Source organism: Panthera onca, chromosome A1, assembly GCF_046562875.1.
Source record: "Panthera onca isolate mPanOnc1 chromosome A1, mPanOnc1 haplotype 2, whole genome shotgun sequence".
Lineage (NCBI taxonomy): Eukaryota > Metazoa > Chordata > Mammalia > Carnivora > Felidae > Panthera > Panthera onca.
The window spans coordinates 169,682,336-169,703,997 of record NC_138339.1 but is presented as its reverse complement, the minus strand read 5'-3'; the positions used below and the strand labels follow the sequence as shown (position 1 = coordinate 169,703,997).

General features: G+C 36.4%; 1 protein-coding gene across 6 annotated transcripts in view; it reads left to right on the top strand.

Annotated features, from left to right (window-relative positions):
• PCCA (propionyl-CoA carboxylase subunit alpha) overlaps positions 1–21,662 on the top strand; it is a 413,047-nt gene that overhangs the window by 16,353 nt on the left and 375,032 nt on the right. For 5 of the 6 annotated variants that reach the window (XM_078432172.2, XM_078432163.2, XM_078432167.1 and 2 more), the window contains 2 exons: positions 5,334–5,381; positions 5,484–5,552. The exons of the other annotated variant lie outside the window; for it this stretch is intronic. In XM_078432172.2, coding sequence (XP_078288298.1) covers positions 5,334–5,381; positions 5,484–5,552 — 117 coding nt within the window. The remainder of the gene's footprint in view (positions 1–5,333; positions 5,382–5,483; positions 5,553–21,662) is intronic. 6 annotated transcript variants of the gene reach the window in all.

Sequence of the window (21,662 nt, the reverse complement as noted above, 5' to 3'; positions counted from 1 at the left end):
TTGAAGTATACAAAACTACTCAAAAGAATTTGGAGGCTTGGAGAAAGGGTCTGTATCATTGCAGTTTAATAACAATGTGGACACAATTTGCAGGGTATATGTCATTTAAAATTTCCTAATAGCCACATTAAAAAAAACTGAAGAAGTTAACTTTAATAGTATGTTTTAATTCTATATCTAGAGTGTTATTTCAATACATAATATAAAAAGTATCAATGAGATACTTACTTTTTTTTTTTTTTTGGTACCAGATCTTCTAATCCAAGTGTATAATTTACACTTCTGGCATCTCAGTTTGATTAGCCACATTTGAAGAGCTTAGTGCCAGTGGTTACTTGATTGGACTGCACTGGTCCAGATGAATTAGCTATGATAAACTCCCTTTTATGAAATAAATCCATGGTTTAATATGAAAACTTTAGTATAGAAGTTGGGGTGCATGTATGTATATTTCTGCACATGTGTTGAGTTCCAATCTAGAGGTAGTGAGCTGTCCTAACTGGGAACACACTCTATGGAGTGGTTAGCTAGTATTTGTTCAAGAGGCCACATTCAAGAGTGGGGGAGACATAGAATACTACGAAGTGTTCATCTATCTTTCTCCCTGTTAACTTTGGTAGCCTTCCTCATTAGCATAATAGGTGTTAGAAGTGGGCTCTCATTGATGAAATTAGTGGTTATGCAAGATATGTGTTCTGGCTGCTATTTAATAGAAATTCTTAGCCCCTGAATTAGAATAAAACAATCTAGTTGGCCTTTCATTCTTTATCTTTAAGGATAGAAACTAAGCTTGATCCCTAAATGAAGTGATCCTATGTGCAGCTCTTTCTTTGTCTGGAGGTTCTTGATAGATTGAGTCTGACAGTGTAGCTGGCCAAATCAGAATATTGATGTATTTACCTCAGGTGAACCTTTCATTCAGACTGTTGGAGCATTATACAATGAAGGAAGTTGAGACATCATTGAGCTTTATTTGGTAGATTTTAAGATCTTTTTTATGCCTGTTCATAAATGTATGTGTTGGTGGAGTTTGGTTTGAGGCTTCTTTTTGCCATAACCTCGTAATGAGCTTACAGTAATAGCTGGCTCACCCCCCACATTGGTGGCCATTGATAATTACTAAAAATAAACAAATACGTATAACCTGGTTTAGGGAATTTATAGAGCTCTTCCCCCCATCTTGGAGTCCACTAAAGTACGTATTTTGTTTTAAATGTCTGAAATCAGATCTGCTGCCTGCTGTCTTTGTCTTCTTTGCTGTACCTTTGCTTTTAGGTAATTGTGGTGAAACTATATAGTGTGTCAGTCATGTCATAATGTCCATGATCCTTGTTGACACCTAACGGTAGTATATAGGTTTTGTGTGTTAAGACCAAGTTGCAGGCTTGCCCTTCACTCCAGGGCTGCCTTTAATTGAGCCTTTCTACTTCTAGGAATTCTTGGTGTTGTCATAGCTATTCATTAAATACTGCACTTTTTTGTTTTTTATTGTTCCTGTCCTAAGTGCAGATAGATCTGATTTTTTGGTAATACATATTTGCTAAATAAATTGATTCTCATCTGAACTTGTCATTGACTCCTTCATATTTTATCAGCAATTTCCATCAGGTTGAAATTAAACCAGGTAAAATTTAATCATTACTAAATGTACCATTTTTTTTTTTTTTTGACTTGAATTTTAACACATCGACTTGTCTCTGATACGTTCATAACAATAGGGAAGATTTAGTAATAATCTGCTTAGAAAAAGACCAGGAGGCTACTAAAGTAGGCCTTAAGTTAGCAGTACTATATTGTGCCTGGCGTAACAAATGTGATCTTAGGTGTCACTGTTAATACAGTGTTTAAAGCTTGTACCATTATACTCCGATCATGTCACATTGTGGTATGTTTTGATATGAATACCTGGATGTGAGCTCTGGCTTTGCCCCTGTGAATTTTAAGTGATTTAGGCAAGTGATTTGGCTTCATCAAGCCTTAATTTTCTCATTTGTAAATTGGGGATGTTCTCAGCTGACCTCATAGGACTATTCTGAGCCTTAAATGAGACATAGTGGACAGAAGGGATTTGTCCTGGCATATAGAAAGCATGTGCCCTAAATGTTAGCTGCTTAATATTAGTCTTAACAACTAGGTTTTGTACATTTGGAAACAGCCTCAAAATCCACAGATAGTAAATAACTGGGGTGTAAACTCAAGCCTGGGCTTCTCTAGTGAGGTGGTAGATTTACCCACTGTTCTGTACCACTTCTCAGAAGTGTTGGTAAGTGACTAGTCAGTATGTGGAGTTCTGTGGTCATTCCTTCAACAAGTACCCAGGGGAACGGGCCAGCTCAGCCCTTCTCTTGGGCTGTGAATGGAGTGAAGTGTCCTTGGTGGTTTTAGACCCTGGCTGTGAAGATCTAAGTATGGGGAGGAGAAAGAAGGAAGGAGGGATAGAGGATAGAATAAAAGGAGGTAACTTAAAACAAAAAATCTTCAGGAATTTCCATTGTGTTTCTTACCCTGGATGACCTCATTAGTAGTTAGAGAACCGCTGCTGCGAAAGTCCGTCTCTCTCTCTCTCATGGTACTTGAAAGCCCCTCTGTCTTCAGGATATAGGTTCCTGATTTAAAGATTTTTGTTCGTTTCCCTTAGAATATCTTCAGAGTGCCTCCTTATATGTGGCTCTGCACCTATAGGATAAAGTCCAATTCCTTAAATGGCATATAAGTCTTTTTATCATCTGGCCTTTTTTACCCTAGCTTTGTTTGCTCCAGCTCCCCTGTACATATCTTGTGCTTGAGCTATATTAAAAATCCCTTGTTTTTCAGTGCTACTGTCTGCTTTCAATGTCACTGCCTTTGCCCTTGCTGTTCACTCTTCCTTCTCTGCACTGGCCACAGCCTCTTGGATGTAGCTGCGTTATGGCACTTACCACACTTTGTTGTCATACTGCCATATTGTACACAGAAGTTATCAAATGCACTTGATGTTTCCCTGTAATTTTTGATGCAGAGGGGAAGTTTTAAAGTCTGTGTAAATTTATTTGTATGTATTCTTTTACGTGCATAGCTTACCTGAAAGAATATATGTACAGGAAACTGGTAATAGCATTGCCTTTGGAGCAGAGACCTAGTTGTCTCTACAGTATATCACCTTTTGTACCTTTTAAACCCTGAACCATATACATACATTTATTCAAAAGAATATCTTCTGTGTGGAAGGTTAATTGATATGATCAGCTTTATTTAGCTTGTGCACTAATTGGTATTAACAGACCTGTATTAGGGTTCTGCAGAGAAAGAGAACCAGTAGGAGATGTATGTGGAGATCCACTGGCTCACACAGCTATGGAGGCCAAGTCTCACGATCTGCCATCTGCAGGCTGGAGACACAGGAAAGCTGGTGATGTAATTCTAGTCCAGGTCCAAGGGCCTGAGAACCTGGGAGCCCATATGTCGGTAAGCCCCAGGGTAGGCCAAGACCTGTGTCCCTCTTGAATCAGGAACGCAGGACAAATCCTCACTTCTACTTTTTGTTCTCTCAGGCCCTCAGTGAATGGGATGATGCTCACCCACACTGGGGAGGGCAGTGTACTGGGCTGAGTCCCCTGATTCACATGCTCATGTCTTCTAGAAACACTCTCACAGACACACCCAGAAATCATGTTTCATCTGGGCACCCTGGGGCCCAGTCAAGTTGCACGTAAAAGTAAAATTAGCCATCACAAGCCCTTAATAGAGAAGATGTGTCAGGTGCAGATAGTTGTTTTAATGTAGATTTTTCCCTGTTAGATAGGTTCACACTCTTGGATTTGTCACAAACAGTGTGGTGTGTGGCCCAAAGGGGTGAATAACAATAGCTATAGCTAACACCTCTTGAGTATATATTATGTGCTAGGCACTATTCTAAACACTTTAAGGGTGTTAATTCATACTCTCACAGCCTCTTGTGGCAGGTGCTATTATTACTCTCATTTTACATACCAGGAAATGAGGGTCGAGAAGGATGGCTTGCCCACATAAGAACACGTGGTGGTGTTGGGCAATTTAGTTCCAGACTGGCTTTTAAGTATTATTCTGCCATGCAGATAAAAATTAGAAGGAAGTTCTTAATCCCTATAATGTTATGATTGGTTATATTTGCTATAACAGTTTCTTATTGTGTAACTTCATGTTGTGTTGCTTTTATCAGATGTCATCTGTTTAATACTTATAAAAATGCACATTTTAAAATGCACTTCAAAGAGGTATAAAACATTTTTTTCTTTGTATATTGTCAGTGTTTAACAGGGATTTACCATGACCACTTAGGTATAGAATGGCCTATGATTTTTGTAGTCTCAGGCTTGACGTGACATGAGGGTATTTTAAGGACCCATCTGCTCAAGGCTCTGAATGACTCAGGATATTATCAGATTAGGAGTTTACCGATTTTTAAGGCAGAGGCTTGTCTCAGTTTGCTAGAATAAGTGATGTGTGACATAAAGTTTAAACCAAGACTTTGAAAACCTTTTCCAACTCTGAGATTCTGTGACTCCCTGTCAGGTTAAAATATTGCTTTCAGTTATATGAGTACTTTAAAGATCATATATAGCTTTAACTTTCTTTTAGAAATATAACTAAGACTTTTTCTGTAGTTACATTCAACTTACAACAATTCACTAACCCAGAAATAATTGTGTACTAAAAGATATCCATATTACTTGTGTGTTTCTTTCAAAGGATTAGCCTGTACAATTTTAGAGTAGGAAGAGAACCTTATAAAATAGTTTCCTCTAGAAATGCCATCAGTTTATATGTGAAAGTGAAGATCTACAGAGATTGATTTGCCTCAAGTCAAATAGGTTATTGTTAGTGGCAAAGCTGGGCTTAGAATTGAAGTATCCAGGCCTACCCAGAATGGAGGTACTCTCTTATGAGGCCTTAGCTGCTTCGAATATGATGGTTACTCAAACTTAACATAAATTCCCTGAATTTAGAATATACGTTGTGAAGTAAGTGGTCAAACAATTCTGTCTAAAGTTTTTTAGTATTCAGAAATGTTATCTGAAGATTACCTTTTGGCAAGAGAATTTATAAATATCCCCTTAGTCCATTTAAGATACACCAAACCAAATCAGTTGATGCTTTAATGGACTAATTATAGGGCCGCATCCTACCAGATGAGTTTAGTAGCAATCGGGTTATAGATGAACATACGTGTAATATTTAGTACTACTCTAGGAAGTAATTTTTTTTTTTTTTTTTTTTTTTTTTTTTTAGAATCATGTCCAGTGTTGTGAGAAAACTTGTTTTCTGGTTCCAAAGTGAGAGTAACAATTTCTTATGTGTGTTTTTTCTCTCTTTAGACTTTTGATAAAATTCTTATTGCTAATAGAGGAGAAATTGCATGTAGGGTGAGTGGAATTTTAATCTTATTTTCTATTTTACTTTGTGAATTTTATTAAATCCCTTGAAATATGAATCTCTATTAATAACATTGATATATTTTAAAATAGGTTATTAAAACTTGCAAGAAGATGGGCATTAAGACAGTTGCCATCCACAGTGATGTTGATGCTAGTTCTGTAAGTATATTTCGCTTTATCTGAATGAAGACCCTTATTTGGGGTATATTAAAAAAAAAAAAAAAAAAAAAAAAGCCTGGGTGGCTCAGTCAGTTGAGCATCTGACTTCAGCTTAGGTCATGGTCTTGCAGTTTGTGAGTTCGAGCCCTCTGTCGGGCTCTCTGCTAACAGCTCAGAGCCTGGAGTCTGCTTCAGATTCTGTATCTCTCTCTCTCCCCCTCCCCTGCTCATTCTCTACTTCTCTCTGTCTCTCAAAAATAAATAAATGTTAAAGTAAATAAATAAATAAAGGTAAAATATGTAGGTTTTCTTCATTCTTGGCCTGAAAAGGGTATACACAATTAAAAAACAAAACATGAAATTACTGACTCTTGTATTAAGCAAAATGGAAGCATCATAATGTCTTTAATATGTGTCTTAATTTTTTTTTCCTCAGGGTTTTAAAAACCTAGAGTAGAGTTTAAAAATTGCTTGACAGATTGCTGGTCACCAAGTAGATTTAGACAAAGCTTGAGAAAGATTCAAAGATTATTGTAATGTTTATATCATGCTGCATTAGGAGAGCACGTTTTTCCACAGCTGAATTCCGGGATCACTAAGGGAATGCTATAATTGTTTAATTTTCCTAAATGCTGTATCGTGTTCAGCTGAAAGGTTGATGAATGAAAGATACACTAATACTAATTGGGCATGAACAAAAGGAATAACATAAAGCCGTGAATGATTTTATTGGGGATTTTTACCACAGCAGGCATTTTTAGCAGTAATAAACTATGAAGGAATAGAAAAAAATCTCATGAGAAAAGAATGTAAATTATTAGAACTCGAGGGGATGAAATTTAAGTAGTGGTACTTTACGTTGCTGTTTTTCATTCTTTTACACTACTTTTGATAACGGGACCTATCGGTGATGTCAGTTTTTATTATACAGAAAGATAATACAGAGGATTTTCATTGTTTGTGATTTCTTACCTAGAAATGTGTTGTTCATTCTGCTTTATTGCGACTGACTTCCTTTAAAAAACAAAACAAAACAAAAAAAAGAGAAACCGTTACAAGCTATTCTAATTTCCTGAAAATAAAGGTTAAGTATTTATCTCATCTAGTTTACTTGACAGATACATTTAAAATAGTCCTCTTTTGGGGCGCCTGGGTGGCTCAGTCGGTTAAGCGGCCGACTTCGGCTCAGGTCATGATCTTGCGGTTCATGAGTTCGAGCCCCGCGTTGGGCTCTGTGCTGACCGCTCAGAGCCTGGAACCTGTTTCAGATTCTGTGTGTCCCTCTCTGTGACCCTCCCCTGTTCATGCTCTGTCTCTCCCTCTCTCAAAAATAAATAAAACATTAAAAAAAAATTAAAAAAAAATAAATAGTCTTCTTCTACTTAAAAAAGAAATTAAATAAATTTATTTTACATATGTGGTTTTTTTTTTTTTTAATATTGGTTTCTGGCCTCTTTACTAATAATTTGTTTTAACTGATAGTTTCAATAGTAGTTTATATTCCTTACAAGATATCTATGAAATAATGAGAAAACTATTACTTTAATCTGTTTCTTGGTTGGTAAACTAAGACATTTATCAGTAGCAAACTCTTTTAGAAAAAAGTTTGTGTTACCATCAGGCTAGTAATAGATTTAAAATTTTCTCTTGTCTTGTGTTCATTTTCAGTGTATTAGGCCAGGAGGTGTTTTTCACTCATGGGTAAATTGGGAGAGAAAATGGACACTGTTTTTATATCAAGTCTTATAGTAAACTTTAACTTACTTTTCTCATATCAAGATATAGTTCTGTATCCTGTGTTCTCATGAAGGTGACTGTTGGCATGCATGGTCTAAAATTATTTGCGTTTTGATTTTTTTCATATATGTTTGTATTTCAGTGTTGGTATTATAGATCCCAACAGCATGACTGCTTTTTCCCATTCTTAATTTTCTAGGTTTGTGTTCTTGTTAGGTAGAAGCTTTGCAGGAGCAATTTGCATTGCGGGTACAGCCCCTGCCTTGGAGAAAGGCTGCCATGATGGTATGGTACAAACCTTGTAGGGCCAGAAACTCCTCCCAACCTGTGGGGGGAGTTTCCCAACTGACTGGAAGCAGCCTCCATTAGAGACCATCCCACACTGTCTGTCTCAGCTCCTCCCAGCCCAGAGAGAACCAATACTATCCAATCCCAAAACAACGTAGGAGCCAGCTCTCCCACCTTGAGAGTGTACTTCCGATTTAATAAACTGCTTTGCACTTGCTACTTTCCTTCTGGCTGTCTTTATTCGAGTGTGGATCCTCACATAAATCTTCTCATGGGGAATCAAGAGACTGAGACCTCCATTCACACAACCCAGACTCACCCATAACATTTTGATCTAGAGGTACACTGTCTCTTTCCAGCCTTTGAAAAAAATGGTTTCAGAAGAGTTGGTCAGAGTTTTAAGATGGTCCTTCATATCCTTCTAAAGCAGAGATGGTAGTTTTACATTTTAAAGACTTTTAGTCACTTTTTGCTGAAAGTGGAAATGAGCCTACTAGAGATTATAATACATAATTTAGAATAACATTTCCTAGGGCCCACAGTGGAGGCAATGCATGATCAGTCAAAACTTCCTCTTAGTGTGAACTACCTTAAGCCCTTTTCTAGAAAGATACTATTTAGGATAATAATGATAGTTAAGTTTAGGCCTTAGCACTAGAACCAAATCTATTTGCTTTCTGCATCTCAAGAAAGCCAAAAGGGTGAATTCCTCTAACGGTTTGGTTTTTTGCTTCCTTAACATGTGACCAAAAAGATTATCATTGTATCCAATGAGCTTTACAATATGGGTAATATGAACAAGTCTTGCTACTTTGATGTATTGTTAACATTGCAATATTTATTTTCAACAGGTGAGCATTAAATTTTTTTTTTTAACATTTATTTTTGAGCAAGAGAAAGAGAGGAGACAGAGTGTGAGTGGGGAAGAGCAGAGAGAGAGGGAGGGAGACACAGAATCCAAAGTATGCCCAGGCTCTGAGCCATTAGGGCAGAGCCTGACGCAGGACTCGAGCTCATGATCCATGGGATCATGACCTGAGCTGAAGTCGGACGTTTAACTGACTGAGCCACCCAGGCGCCCCAGGAGGTGAGCATTTTAAATGTAATTTAGAGTAAAAAATATCTTATATGCTTTATGTTAATTTCATAAATGGAAATGTAAATATTGCAGTAGGAAAATACAACAGTTGATTTTTTTTTTTTTTTTTTAATGTTTATTTTTGAGAGAGAGTGTGTAGAGGGGAGGGGCAGAGAGAGAGAGGCACACACACAGAATCTGAAGCAGGCTTCAGGCTCTGAGCCGTCAGCACGGGGCCTGACATGGGGCTTGAACCCACAAACCGTGAGATCATGACCTGAGCCGAAGTTGGACGCTCAACTGACTGAGCCACCCAGGTGCCCCAACAGTTGATTGTTTTTAAATGGCAAGTTAATATTTTCCACAACTAATTTTTGACCGTTAAGCAGGGAGAAAAGGCTAATGGTTTACTATGACTATTAAGTGATAAGTCCTATAAAGAAAACGAACTACCTTATAAATGATGTGTAATGGAAAAAAATTGGCTTTTAAAGATGATTATGCAGTTTTTTCCATTGGTCTCCTTTCCCCCATCCTGTTCTTCAAAATTGTCTTCAATATTCTTGTCTTTTTGTTCTTCCATGTGAATTTTAGGATAAGCTTGCTTACCAAATTAGACACATCCACCCACCAGTTTTTAGCTATTGTGAACAAGACTTCTTTAATAATCTAGTACAAATCTTTATGTAAACACATACTTTGATTCGTCTAAATACCTAGGAGTGGAATTACTTGGTCATCAGGTAGATGGGAGGCAAAGCAACTTTTTCCTGTATGAATAGTAAATCTCTGGGGAGTAAATAAATATATTTTAGACTTTGCAGGTCACATGTTCTGCTACTTTTATTTATATATACATACATATGACCCTTTAGAAATATAAAAACCATTTTTAACTTGCAGGCTATAAAATAACCGTCCTTAGATTGGATTTGGCCTGTGGGTGGGTGGTATTTTGTTGACTCCTGGCATTAATAGATGTATATTTAACTGTAAGAAGCTGCCACGGGTGCCTGGGTGGCTCAGTTGGTTAAGTGTCTGGTTCTTGATTTCAGCTCTGGTCATGATCTTGTCGTTTGTGAGATTGAGCCCCATGTTGAGCTCTGCACTGACAGCATACATCCTGCTTGGGATTCATTCATTCCCTCTCTCCCTCTCTCCCTCCCTCCCTCCCCTTCTCCCTCTCCCTCTCTCCCCCTTACCCCCTCTCAAAATAAATAAACTTAAAAAATAATAAGTGTTAGAAGCTGCCAAATAGTTGTTCTGTATGACTCTGCCACATTTTGCTCTCACCAGTAATGTACGAACATTCATGTTGCTCTGCGTCCTTGCCTGGACTTGATCTCAGCAGTCCTTCTGATTTTTGCTATTCTGTTGGTGTTCACATGTTATCTTATTGTAGTTTTAATTTAAATTCTCTGATGAATATTGATGTTGAGTACCTTTTCATATTAATGGCCATTTATATTCTTAAGTGTTCAGACGCAAAATTGGAAGAGCAAGTACAGTGAGTGCTTATACCTTTTGCTTGGACTCACCAGTTAACATTTGGACACATTTGCTTATAACTGTGTCCATATGTATGAGTATAAATATATATTGTGTGTATATTTCTTCTTTTTTTATTTTGCTAAGGAAATTGGAAGTAAGTTACAGTCATGGCATTTCACCCCTAAATACTTAAGTTTTTATTTCCCAGGAAAAAGCTATTCTCTTACATATACCCTATCAAAGCTAGGAAAATTATTAGTAATTCTATAGTATAATCTAATACACAGACTGTATTCAAATTTTCCCATTTGTCTCCAAATGTCTTTACTTTTTTTTTTTTTAATGTAAGCTTTACACCCAACATGGGTCTTGAACTCATGACCCTGTAATGAAGATGCTCTACTTACAGAGCCAGCCAGGTGCCGCTCCCAATGTCTTTAGTATTTTTTTTTTTTGACCCACAGTTCAGTCGCGGTTCATGAATTATATTCGGTTATTATGGCTCTTTAAAGAGTCTCTTAATCTAAAATAGTCGTCTTCCCTTCCCTCTTTGTTTGATTTTCACGATACCAACGTTTTGAGGAATCCAGGCCAATTGGCTTATAGATAGTCTGGGTTTGTTTCCTCACAAATAGATTCAGTGTAAATATTTTTTTTTTTTGATAAGAAAGCTTCATAAGTGGGGCGCCTTCATAAGTGGGTGGCTCAGTCGGTTAAACGTCCTACTTCGGCTCAGGTCACGATCTCGCTGTGAGTTTGAGCCCTGCGTTGGGCTCTGTGCTGACAGCTCAGTCTGCAGCCTGCTTTAGATTCTGCATTTCCCCCACTCTCACTCTGTTTGGTCTTGAAAGTAAATAAACATTAAAAAAAATTAAAAAAAATACTTAAGTGATCCTGTTGTATCAAGAAGTTCATTCATAATGTTGGGTGGTTCTGGTTACACTGATTACTTGGTTGAGGTAATGGTGCATTATTTTTCCCCCCTCTTTTGAAATTTTTGGGGGTGAATCTTTGAATCCATGTGAATATTTGTCCCCCAACAACCTCTCATCTACTATTTTTCATCCACTGATAAAAAGCATCTGATGCAAAAATTACTTTGGTCGCATTTGTCTCGTGCTGTCTGCTGAGAAGTCTGTCAGGTCTACTCCATTTTGAATCTACCTTTTTTTCCCCCTTTCATGTCTTACTCATTTTTAACTACTTTTTTAGAACTTATTTATTTTGAGAGAGTGCATGCGCATGTGCTAACCAGGGAGAGGCAGAGAGAGAGCGAGCGAGAGAGAGAGAGAGAGAGAGAGAGAGAGAGAGAGGATCCTAAGCAGACTCCACCCTGTGAGCACAGAGCCTGATGTGGGGCTTGAACCCAGGAACCGTGAGATCATGACCAGAGCCAAAACCAAGAGTTGGGTACTTACCTGACTAAACTACCCAGGTGCCCCTTTAACTACTTATTTTAAAGCTTCTATCATACTGCTGTATTATTCCAAGTTCTTAAGTGTCTACTTCTGACTTCTTACACAATGGATGAGCTTTTCGTTTGTGTGGATCTTGGCTTGTGACCTCCTATCTGGTGTCTTTAATGTTGAATCCCAGCATGGTTTGGGTTGCAGATATGGTCTTGTTGGGTGGATGCTATATTTGTTTCTGCCAGACTCTCTAGGGTACCCTTCTTCTGGTACTAATCTTTCTGTTAACTTATTGGCATGAAGGTTGCTGAATATTGAGGATAATGGAAAAAACAAAATGAAATGACATATATCCCTCCCTCTCTTGAATAGACCCATGGTTTCTAATTTACAGAGGAGACTTCTTACTTTGAACTACAGCAGATAATTTTAAATATTTGTCTTCCATGTACTTATTAGATTGACATTTTTCTTCCTTTTCACTGAGGATGTAATCTTTGAGCAGCCTGGCTGTATGTAGGGAGTTTTTCTTATAATTTTTAACTCCTTTCTCTGAGAATTAACTCAGTTCTTTAGATTCTCCCCCCCCCCTTTTTTTTTTTTTTTTACTAGATTACCAGTTTATTATAAATGAGTATAGCTCAGAAACAGTCAGTTGGAAGATCTGAGTAAGGGAAGGTATGGGGACAGGGCAGGAAGCTTGTGTACCCTCTCTAGGCACACCGGTTTCCCCCAATTTCCATGTGCTCACCAACCCTGATTCTTGAGATCCCCCCTCCTGCTCTCCATGATTAGCTGGAATATTGGCTCTGGCAGATGCTGTCTGGCTTTTAGCTTCCTTTTTTGCTTTTGAGCCCTGGGGATTGCCTGTAATTTCTTGTAAGCCAAGTTGTTCATTTAAAGGGTGTTTGTTAAAGTTAATCTAGGATTTGAGGTGCTTGTAGAGGTGCTTGTAGGGAGGCTTTGCAGATTATTTAGTTGGTTGTTCTTGGATAGTCTTTTTTTTTTTTTTAATGTTTATTTTTGAGAGAGAGAGAGCACGCATGAGCAGGAGAGGGGCAGAGAGAGAAGGAGACACAGAATCAGAGGCAGGCTCCAGGCTCTGAGCTGTCAGTACAGACCCCTATGTGGGGCTAAAACTCACAAACCATGAGATCATCACCCGAGCCAAAGTCAGACGCTTAAGTGACTGAGCCACTGGGCTGTCCCAGTGGATAGTCTTAAAAGAGGATGACATCCTGTCTGTTGAGGAAGTTGCCCTGCTCTTTTTGAAAAGTGAAGGCTGATCTAGAGCAGTATCAAAATCAGACTTTACCCAGGATGGCAGTTCACATATGCTGATGGGATTTCTGCAGCTGCGTCCAGGGGATAAGTCCACAAGCAGTGGGAAATGGTCTGGGCAGGAGAGGCAAGTGGGAGTTAGGCCTCTTACCAAGTCATGAATTGTCTTTTATGTGTTCTCCAGGTCTTTATTAGTCTTTGGAAAGATGTTTGGAGAATGGTTTATGAAGGAAAAATTGTCCTGGTGGAAGACTGAATCCTGCTGGACATTTGATAGGGATTGTGTTGTATCTGTACACTAATTTGGGAAGTATTATTATCTCAACATTCTCAATTCTTCCTATCCATGGACGTGGATATTCCGTTTGCTCTTGTTCTAGTTACTGTGGCTACTTTAATTTCAGCAGTGTTTTGTAGTTTTCAGAGTATAAGTTTTGCACTTAACTTTGTTATATTACATAGTAAATGTTTTGGTATTTTTTATATTAGGATTGCAATGTTTTAAGTTTCAGTTTTTATTGCAAGTTTATAGAACTATAATCAACTTTTGTATGTGATCATTTCCTGCAACCTTGTTGAATTTGTTTATTTTATATACACACACACGCACGCACACACACACGTGTGTGTGTGTGTGTCTATATATGTAAGATCCTTAAGATTCTCTCTAGAAGACCATGTACAAATAGAGATAGACTAGAGATAGACTTCTTTTGTTTCAATCTTGGAGCTTTTTATTTCATATTAATTTTCTTGGCTTTAACGTTCAGAGTGATATTGAATAGAAGTAGTGAGAGCAAGCATCTTGTTTTGTTCCTCATCTTTGGCAGAAAGCGCTTAGTATTTCACAATTAAGCTTCATTTAGGCTCTGGGATTTTCATAAATTCCCATTATCAGGTTGAGGAAGTGCCCTGGTATTTCTAGATTGTTGAATGCTTTTTTGTGATTGGATATTGGATTATTTCAAATGCTTTTTCTGTGTCGACTGAGATGCCATAGCTTTTGTCTGTTATTGATATGGTATATTCCATTAATTTTTGGATACTACACACTTGGTCAAGGTGTATAGTTTTTGTATATATTGCTGGATTCATTTTATTCGTGCTTTGTTGAGAATTTTTCATCTGTGGTTATAAGAGCTATTGGTCTGTAGTTTTCTTGTGATGGCTTTGTTTTGGTATCAGATCTTGGCCTCATATTATAAGTTAGGAACTGTTCCCTCATCTTCTCTTGTTTTGGAAGAGTCTGTGAAGAGTTGGCATTAATTATTCCTTAAATGTTTGGTAGAACTCACCAGTGAAGCCATCTCTGTGGCTTTTTTAATTTTAAATGTATTATTATTACTATTATTATTATTATTATTATTATTATTATTATTTTTGAGAGAGAGAGATACCAGGCAGGCTCCATGCCTAGCATGGAGCCTGACATGGGGCTCGATCTCATAACTGTGAGATCATGACTTGAACTGAAATCAAAGAGTGGGGACACTTAACCAACTGAGCCACCCAGGTGCCCTAAAGACTTTATTTTTAAGTAATCTCTATACCCGATGTGGGGCTTGAACTCACAACCCTGAGATCAAGAGTTGTATGCTCTATCAACTGAGCCAGCCAGGTACCTGTCTATGGGTGGTTTTTTGATTATTCAATCTCTTATTAAAGGTTTATTCAGATTTTTGATTTCTTTTTCTGTGTCTATAATTTTTTCTTTCTAGGAATTTGTCCATTTCATCTGATTTATCTAGTTTATTGATATATGATTATAGTATTTCCTTATTTTTATTTTTGTAAGTTTGGTAGTGATTTCTTTCATTCCTGATTTTAGGCTTTTAAGAGTCTTTTTTTCCTTGGTTACTTTAGCTAAAAGTTTTCAACTGTATTGATCTTTTCAAAGAGCCAACTTTGATTTCATTGATCTCTATGTCATTTGTATTTAGTCTTTATTATTTCCTTTATCCTGCTTGTTCTGGGTTTATTTTGCTCTTTTTTTTTTTTTTTTTTTTTTTTTTTTTAAATAAGTAGGCTTCATGCCTAGCATGGAACCCAATGCAGAGCTTGAACTTAAGACCTGAGCAGAGATTAAGAGTTGGACGCTTAACCAACTAAGCCACCCAGGTGCCCCTAGTTTTCTCTTTTTAAAAATAGTTTAAGGTAGAAGATTAGGTTGTTGACTTAAAGTCTTTTTTTAATCTAATTGTTGAGCTGTATAACATTTTTCTCTGTTTAGCTGTACCCCATATGCTTTGGTATGTTTTTCATTTTCATTCCTGAAACTCTTTTCTGACTTCCCTTGTGATTTCTCTTTTGGCCTGCTTATCATTTAGGAGTGTGTTGTTTAGTTACACATTATTTGTGAGCTTCCCAAGTTTGTTTTTGTTACCTGTTTTTAGTTTCCTTACATTTGGTTAGGCAACATGCTTTCTATTTCTGTCTTTTAAAATTTGTTGGTGTTTGTTTTATGGCATACCATATGCTCTGTCCTTGAGTTCCATGTGAACCCAAGAATGTCTGTTTTGCTGTTTATGGTTCTCTCTAGATGCCTCTTAGGACTGGTTGGTTCATAGGGCTATTCAAGTCTTCTCTTTCCTTGTTGATCATCTGTTCTATCCATTAATGAAAGTGGGGTTTAACATGTTTGTAAAAAGCTTCTTAAAATGTTAAGTATTTATTTTGTTTTGCTCAGAAGACAAAATCGGTGACAAGTAGTTATAGGCCTGTAACTCTGCATGAAAGAGCCTGAATAAGATAAGAGATCATTGACTAAGGAACTCTAGGCTGTCATAGAAGTAATGAAGTAGGGTGCTTGGTGTAGAGATTCTCACAAGAATTCTTTGCAGTTTTCAGTAAACAAGAAATTTTGACATGAATTGTTATAGACTTAAGTAAAAATAGATTTCCTTTTTAAAAAATGTTTGTTTTTTAAAGGTTTCTTTTTTAAAATCTGGGCAAAGATGGTAAGCGAAAAATAAAACAATGACTGTCATATATTGATAGAAAAATCCTAAGTAATAGGAAAATGGAATAAAATAATTTACTTAAATAATATGCTGCAGCCACATGGAGTGTATTCATGACATTTCAGTATGGTTCAAAATTAGAGAATATTAATATATTAATAAGTTAGTAGAGGAAAACTAGATGATTATTCTGATAAAAGCCTAGATGTCATTTAAAAGAAATTCACTGTCTTTGTAAAATCCTTAGTAAAACAGGATTAAATACATGCTGCCTTCCCATAATAAGAAGGTTATACCTCATAGGAAGCATTCTCATGAAATTCAGGGTAAAGGCTGATAAATTTACTCTCACTACTGTTATTTAACAGCATTCTAAAAGTGCTAGGTAGTGGGTTAAGCAAATGTAAAATGGTGGACAGGAAAGGCAGAAATAGTAAGATTGTGTTGAGTTTCTAGTTACGTAGTTAACTGAATAACTATTTAGAAACATAAAAAACCATCTCTATGGTTGTTAAAAAATAAATCTATAGTTTTCCTATATGTATCATCAACAAAATAGCAAATACAACTGGCATGCCTGGGTGGCTCAGTCAGGTAAGCGTCAGACTTCAACTCAGGGCATGCATGGTCTCACAGTTGGTGAGTTCAAGGCCTGCATCGGGCTCTCTGCTGTCAGAGAGACAGACTGCTTTCACGTCTCTCCTCTGTCTCCCTCTCTTTCTGCTTCTCACCCGGACACATACGTGCTTTCTCTCTTTCAAAAATAAATGTAAAAAAATACAACTGAAAATGTATAGCTTCATAGAAACAGTGGAAAAGGTAAAGCACTTGATATGAAATCTGTAGGACTTATAGGAGGACTTATTTTTGTATAGGGAAATTGAATAGTGTAAATACTAGTTATTTGAAAGTTTATGTACATTTCTCTATTAAATTCTAATGCAGTATAATTGGGGGGGGGGATGACAAAGGAGTAAATTTGTAGAATGTCCTAGAAAAGTCGGTGGAAAATTGAAGAGGGGACCAACCTAACAGATACTAGAGTACATTTTAATACCTTTTCATGCAGAAATAACCAGGAGCACACCATAAAATTTTGGAGCAAGAAGAGACAGGTCTGTGGAGTAAATTCATTAGATTTTAGGCAGAGGGCTGATATGGGAGAATTTCTTGATTTGTTGAAGAGGGCCTTATTAATATGAATATTGACTTAGAAGGCAGGAGAGGTAGATTCTAGGGGTTTATGAGACTAATTTGTAATTGTAGGCATTCCCAGAGAAGTTAAGAAATATAAAAGATGAGAAATGTTTGGATTTAGTGACTAGGACTTTTCTAAATGGGAAGGTGGATCCTACTTTGTTAGTTTGGTGAATAGTGGGAATAAAGAATTTGCAAACATAGAGGTTGTACTCAAAATGCATGTTAGATAACTATTTATTTTTATAACTTTGTTTTTAAGTAAAAAGATAGTATGCTTTCCCGTAAGAAATAGCAAAATCTTATTATATTTGTATCAAATCTCTGAAGTTAACATTTTGATTTTTCTTAAAATGGATTAAATGATTCTGTGCTATAACCTTTCGCTATATTTTCTATCTAGACTCCTAAATTGAATGTATCAATGTTTTGTTGCTTTGTGTTCAGTGATGTTGGATGTAAATGAGAAATGCCTAATATTTACTACTTCAGAACCCAAACTTAAAATCAGGGAAGTAGCCATTGTGACTCCCATCTTGGTCAGACAGCCTGCTGTTTGAAGTATGATTCCTGATGTGTATTGTAGTCTTACCCTTAGGATTCAGTAATGAGATTGAGCGGGGTTTCCTGTGAGCAGTCTGGGATGATTGACAGTAAGGTGAGGGGAATCATCACTTAGCATGCCTACCCTTGATAATATTTCCCTGCTGTCTGGGGAGGTACTAAGGACAAATAGGACTTCGTGATGTCTATGTAATTAGTGTACGTTGGTTCCAGCTGAACAAACTGGAGGGTAATGATCAGGTAAATGAAGAAGGAATACATTAATGTAGGCTAAGGTATAAAAGACCTTAGGGAAAACGTTATAAAAATTTTATGGGGTTGTTAGAATATATGTTTTATTTTTATGTATATCTTTATATATTTATTATTTTTGTTAAAATATCTTTAGTTTTAGCTGTATGAAAAGCAGTTTAAAGGTAAAAACCTCATGCATTAACTTTTTCTCATATGGTTTAGTTTTTAGGATATTTTTCAACCTTTTATTATTTGGAAAGGAGTTATGAGTTCTTGAGTTAAAATACATTTCACAATCCGTTAAGGACTTCTTTACAATCAATGTAGTCATTGATCCTCAAATTGGAATAAAGAAGTAAAGGGCAGGTTTGTAAAACTTTTGGGTGATAACTTAATTCAGGTGACCATTTATTGTATGTGTGTGTAGTTGAGATGGTATATTTATTTATTTATTTTTATTTTTTTATTTTTTATATTTTGAGATGGTATATTTAAATAACATTTTTTTAAATAGCTTTTACTAGTACAGAATACTTTAAGATGATGTTCGTGAGGATCCCTGTTTCCCATTTGGTCTTATTTCATTCAGAAACATGGACAATTATTTAGATTGCATTTAGAAAATGCAAGATTTAGAAAATGTATAGGATTCTTAAATCGGTTTTTTGAAAAAATACTGTTATTGTTCATCACGAGGTATTCTTATCAGCAGGATAAAGTTGCACAGTAAAGCCTCTGATAGTGATTGCAATACTGTATTTAATGGGAAGGGAGGAATTGGTTTCATTAATGTGATTTTTGGACCTTGGGGTTCTGGTGATTAAAGAGTTTTTAAATGGCATACCTGCTTTAAAACTTGTTATTGCTCACTTTTCTTGTAAAACATAGTGCTTTCAGTAACCTTTTTGGATTTAGAATACAATGTATCAACCTTTGCAAATTTAAAACACTAGACTTGATGGTGAGAAACTAATCGGGAGAAGAAAGTATATGAAATGTTCAGACGTTTCTTCTCTTTGCTTTTATTGTCCTTGGAAAAACATATTTTGCAGAAACATTATACTATATCAATTTAAAATGTTTTGATTATCTTTGGCTTGGCTAAATTACTTTCTCTATATTTTTGGGTAAAATGGAATAGGTTAGGATTCCTGGTAGGGATTTGTTCACATTAATATGGCTCATCAGGGACATTATATTTAATTGGAGGTCCTGCAGAATAGTAGCAGGAGGCTGAAGAGAATGATTTAGCATTAGCAATGGCTCGTCTGGGAGTTGTGCACTAATCAAGGAGCTTGAGTGCTAGCAGTGGGGATGATGGGAATTATGACGATTATGACATGTAAGCATGTCTGTGTGCGAACTGGACGGGCAATGAGTTAATCAAGAAGTATATTAAATGGCTCCCATGCTGATTCATTATCATTTACCATAGTGCCTGTCAGGTTGTGTATTTAAAAAATACAATTACTGCTGAACTCAATATGTATAAATTCAGCCACCATTCTTCGCTTTTCAATAAAATACCCTCAAATTACCTAATACATATAAAAATGGAAAAATGAACCAACCCTGCTGACTGTGTGATTTGGGTATTATAGTATCTTTTTTTTAAAACACTTTAGAGTTAACCCTTAATTTCAGATTCATTTAAAACCTTGTTTACTTTGCCCTTTCATATATTCGTTTAAATACCCTGGCTTATTTCTGCTGTATAAAAAGTTTGGGTTCAAAAAAAATAATCTTTTCAAGCTGAAAAATAATTCTGATATTTGAGAAATATATTAATATTTAAGGCATGAAGCTGCAGACAAATCAAGGCATTAATCTTTTCTACCATCAAAATGCTCCAAAATCAGGGGGGTGGGCGTGGTGGTGGTAGAAATTTCCTTTGCTCTAGTGGGTGGTCTCTTTGTGCCAGGTAGACCCATTCTGTGCCCAGCATGGTTAGAACCATCTGTCATGAAACTACCAGTTAGAAATGCTAGAAGTGTACATATTTTGGGGGAAATGGAACCAATAAATTGAATTCCTTTTAGAAAATAAATTGAAATACAGCATAAATCCATGAGCAAACTGAATTATATCTATAGGCAAATTTATAGAGTTACTGTACAGATGAACACACACAGTTTCTTTCTTTTACTGTAAGCACTGCCAAATTTAATAAAAGTTTCTACCAAACTGTGACCTTCATGTATTGACTTAATTAAAGCAATATTATGGGTACTACTCAAAGTGTTAACCTGTGGGTGGTTGTTACTGAAATCCATTATCTATGGAGTCAGTGTTAGTGGTCAGCTGCATCAAAAATAAAACTTGCAACCAAGACAGTCCCTTGGGTGCTGTGAGCTCAGCAGGTTAAATTGTCAAAATCTGTCAAAGCTGCTTAAAAGACTATTTTAAACCCCCTGGAGTTCAAGGTACACCAGCCATTACAGTCAAGAAGGACTATGACTTTATTTAGCAGCAATGTGAAAATTACATTTGGACAGGAAAAAAGGATTTATATCCATATCTTCATGTATGAATTACTTTATTGACATGTGTTTGGGTACTTGCTATTTAACTTAAACATTAAAAAAAAGTTGGACTTTGAAAATTTATTTTGAGAGAGAGCACACGTGCAAGTGTGCAGGTAAATGCACGTGTGTTTGGCAGAGGGACAGAGGCAGGGAGGGGGAGAGAATCCCAAGCAGGCTCCATGCTTGTCAGTGCAGAGCCCCAAGTGGGGCTCAATCTCCTGAACCATGAGGTCATTTTCTGAGCTGAAATTAAGAGTATGGTGCTTAACCAACTGAGCCACTCAGGTGCGCCTCCCAACTTTTAATCTATGGAAAGTAAGTTGTGAAGATTTTCCTTTGTAAATTGGAAAAGAGTATCCCAAGACCTTCTCAATTTTGTTAACAAGAACTTTGACCTTTCAATGACATTAAAAATTTTAATTTAAGACCAAAACACACTGAAATATTGAGTATATATATATATTTGTATATTTTAATAATTCTGACAAATTTAAACAGCATAATTTGAAAAAGAACATTGTTTCAGTATAGTTAATGCCTGATGGTGGGAAAAAGTACTTAATTGTGGATTTTTCTTCAAGCATCTATTTAAATAGGCTTAGAAGTTCTGTAGTCTTACTGAAAAACATAAAAATATTTGAAAACCTAGCTTACCTAGTATTTATTTATTATTTATTTGTAGTATTTATTATTTTTAAAGATTCCAGTATAATTAACATACAGTTTATGTTTCAGGTGCATAATGTAGTGATTCAACAATTATATACACTACTCTGTGCTCACCAAGTTAAGCGTACTCTTAATTCCCTTGACCTGTTTCACCCATTGTCTCACCCACCTCCCCTCTAATAGCCATCAGTTCATTCTCTATATTTAAGATTAAGGCTGTTTGTGTGTGTGTGTACACATAACCACATCATCTTTACCCATGCATCTATCAATAGATACTTTGGCTGCTTCCATGATTTGGTTATCATAAATAATGCCGCAGTAAACATAGCTGTACATATATCCTTTCAAATTAATGTTTTTTGTATTTTGGGGGTAAATACCCAGTAGTGGAATTACTGTATCATATAGTAATTCTATTTTTAATATTTTGAGGAACCCCCATAATGTTCCACAGCGGCCGCACCAGTTTGCATTTCTGTCAGCAGTGGGTGAGGGTTCCTTTTTCTCTATATCCTCCCTAAAACTTATTTCTTATCTTTTTTCTTCTTAAGATCTTATTTTAAGATTTATTTATTAGAGAGAGAGAGAGAGAGAATGAGAGAATGAGAGGGGGGAGGAAGAGAGAATCCCAAGCAGGTTCCACACTGGCAGCACAGAGCCCAATGTGGAGCCCA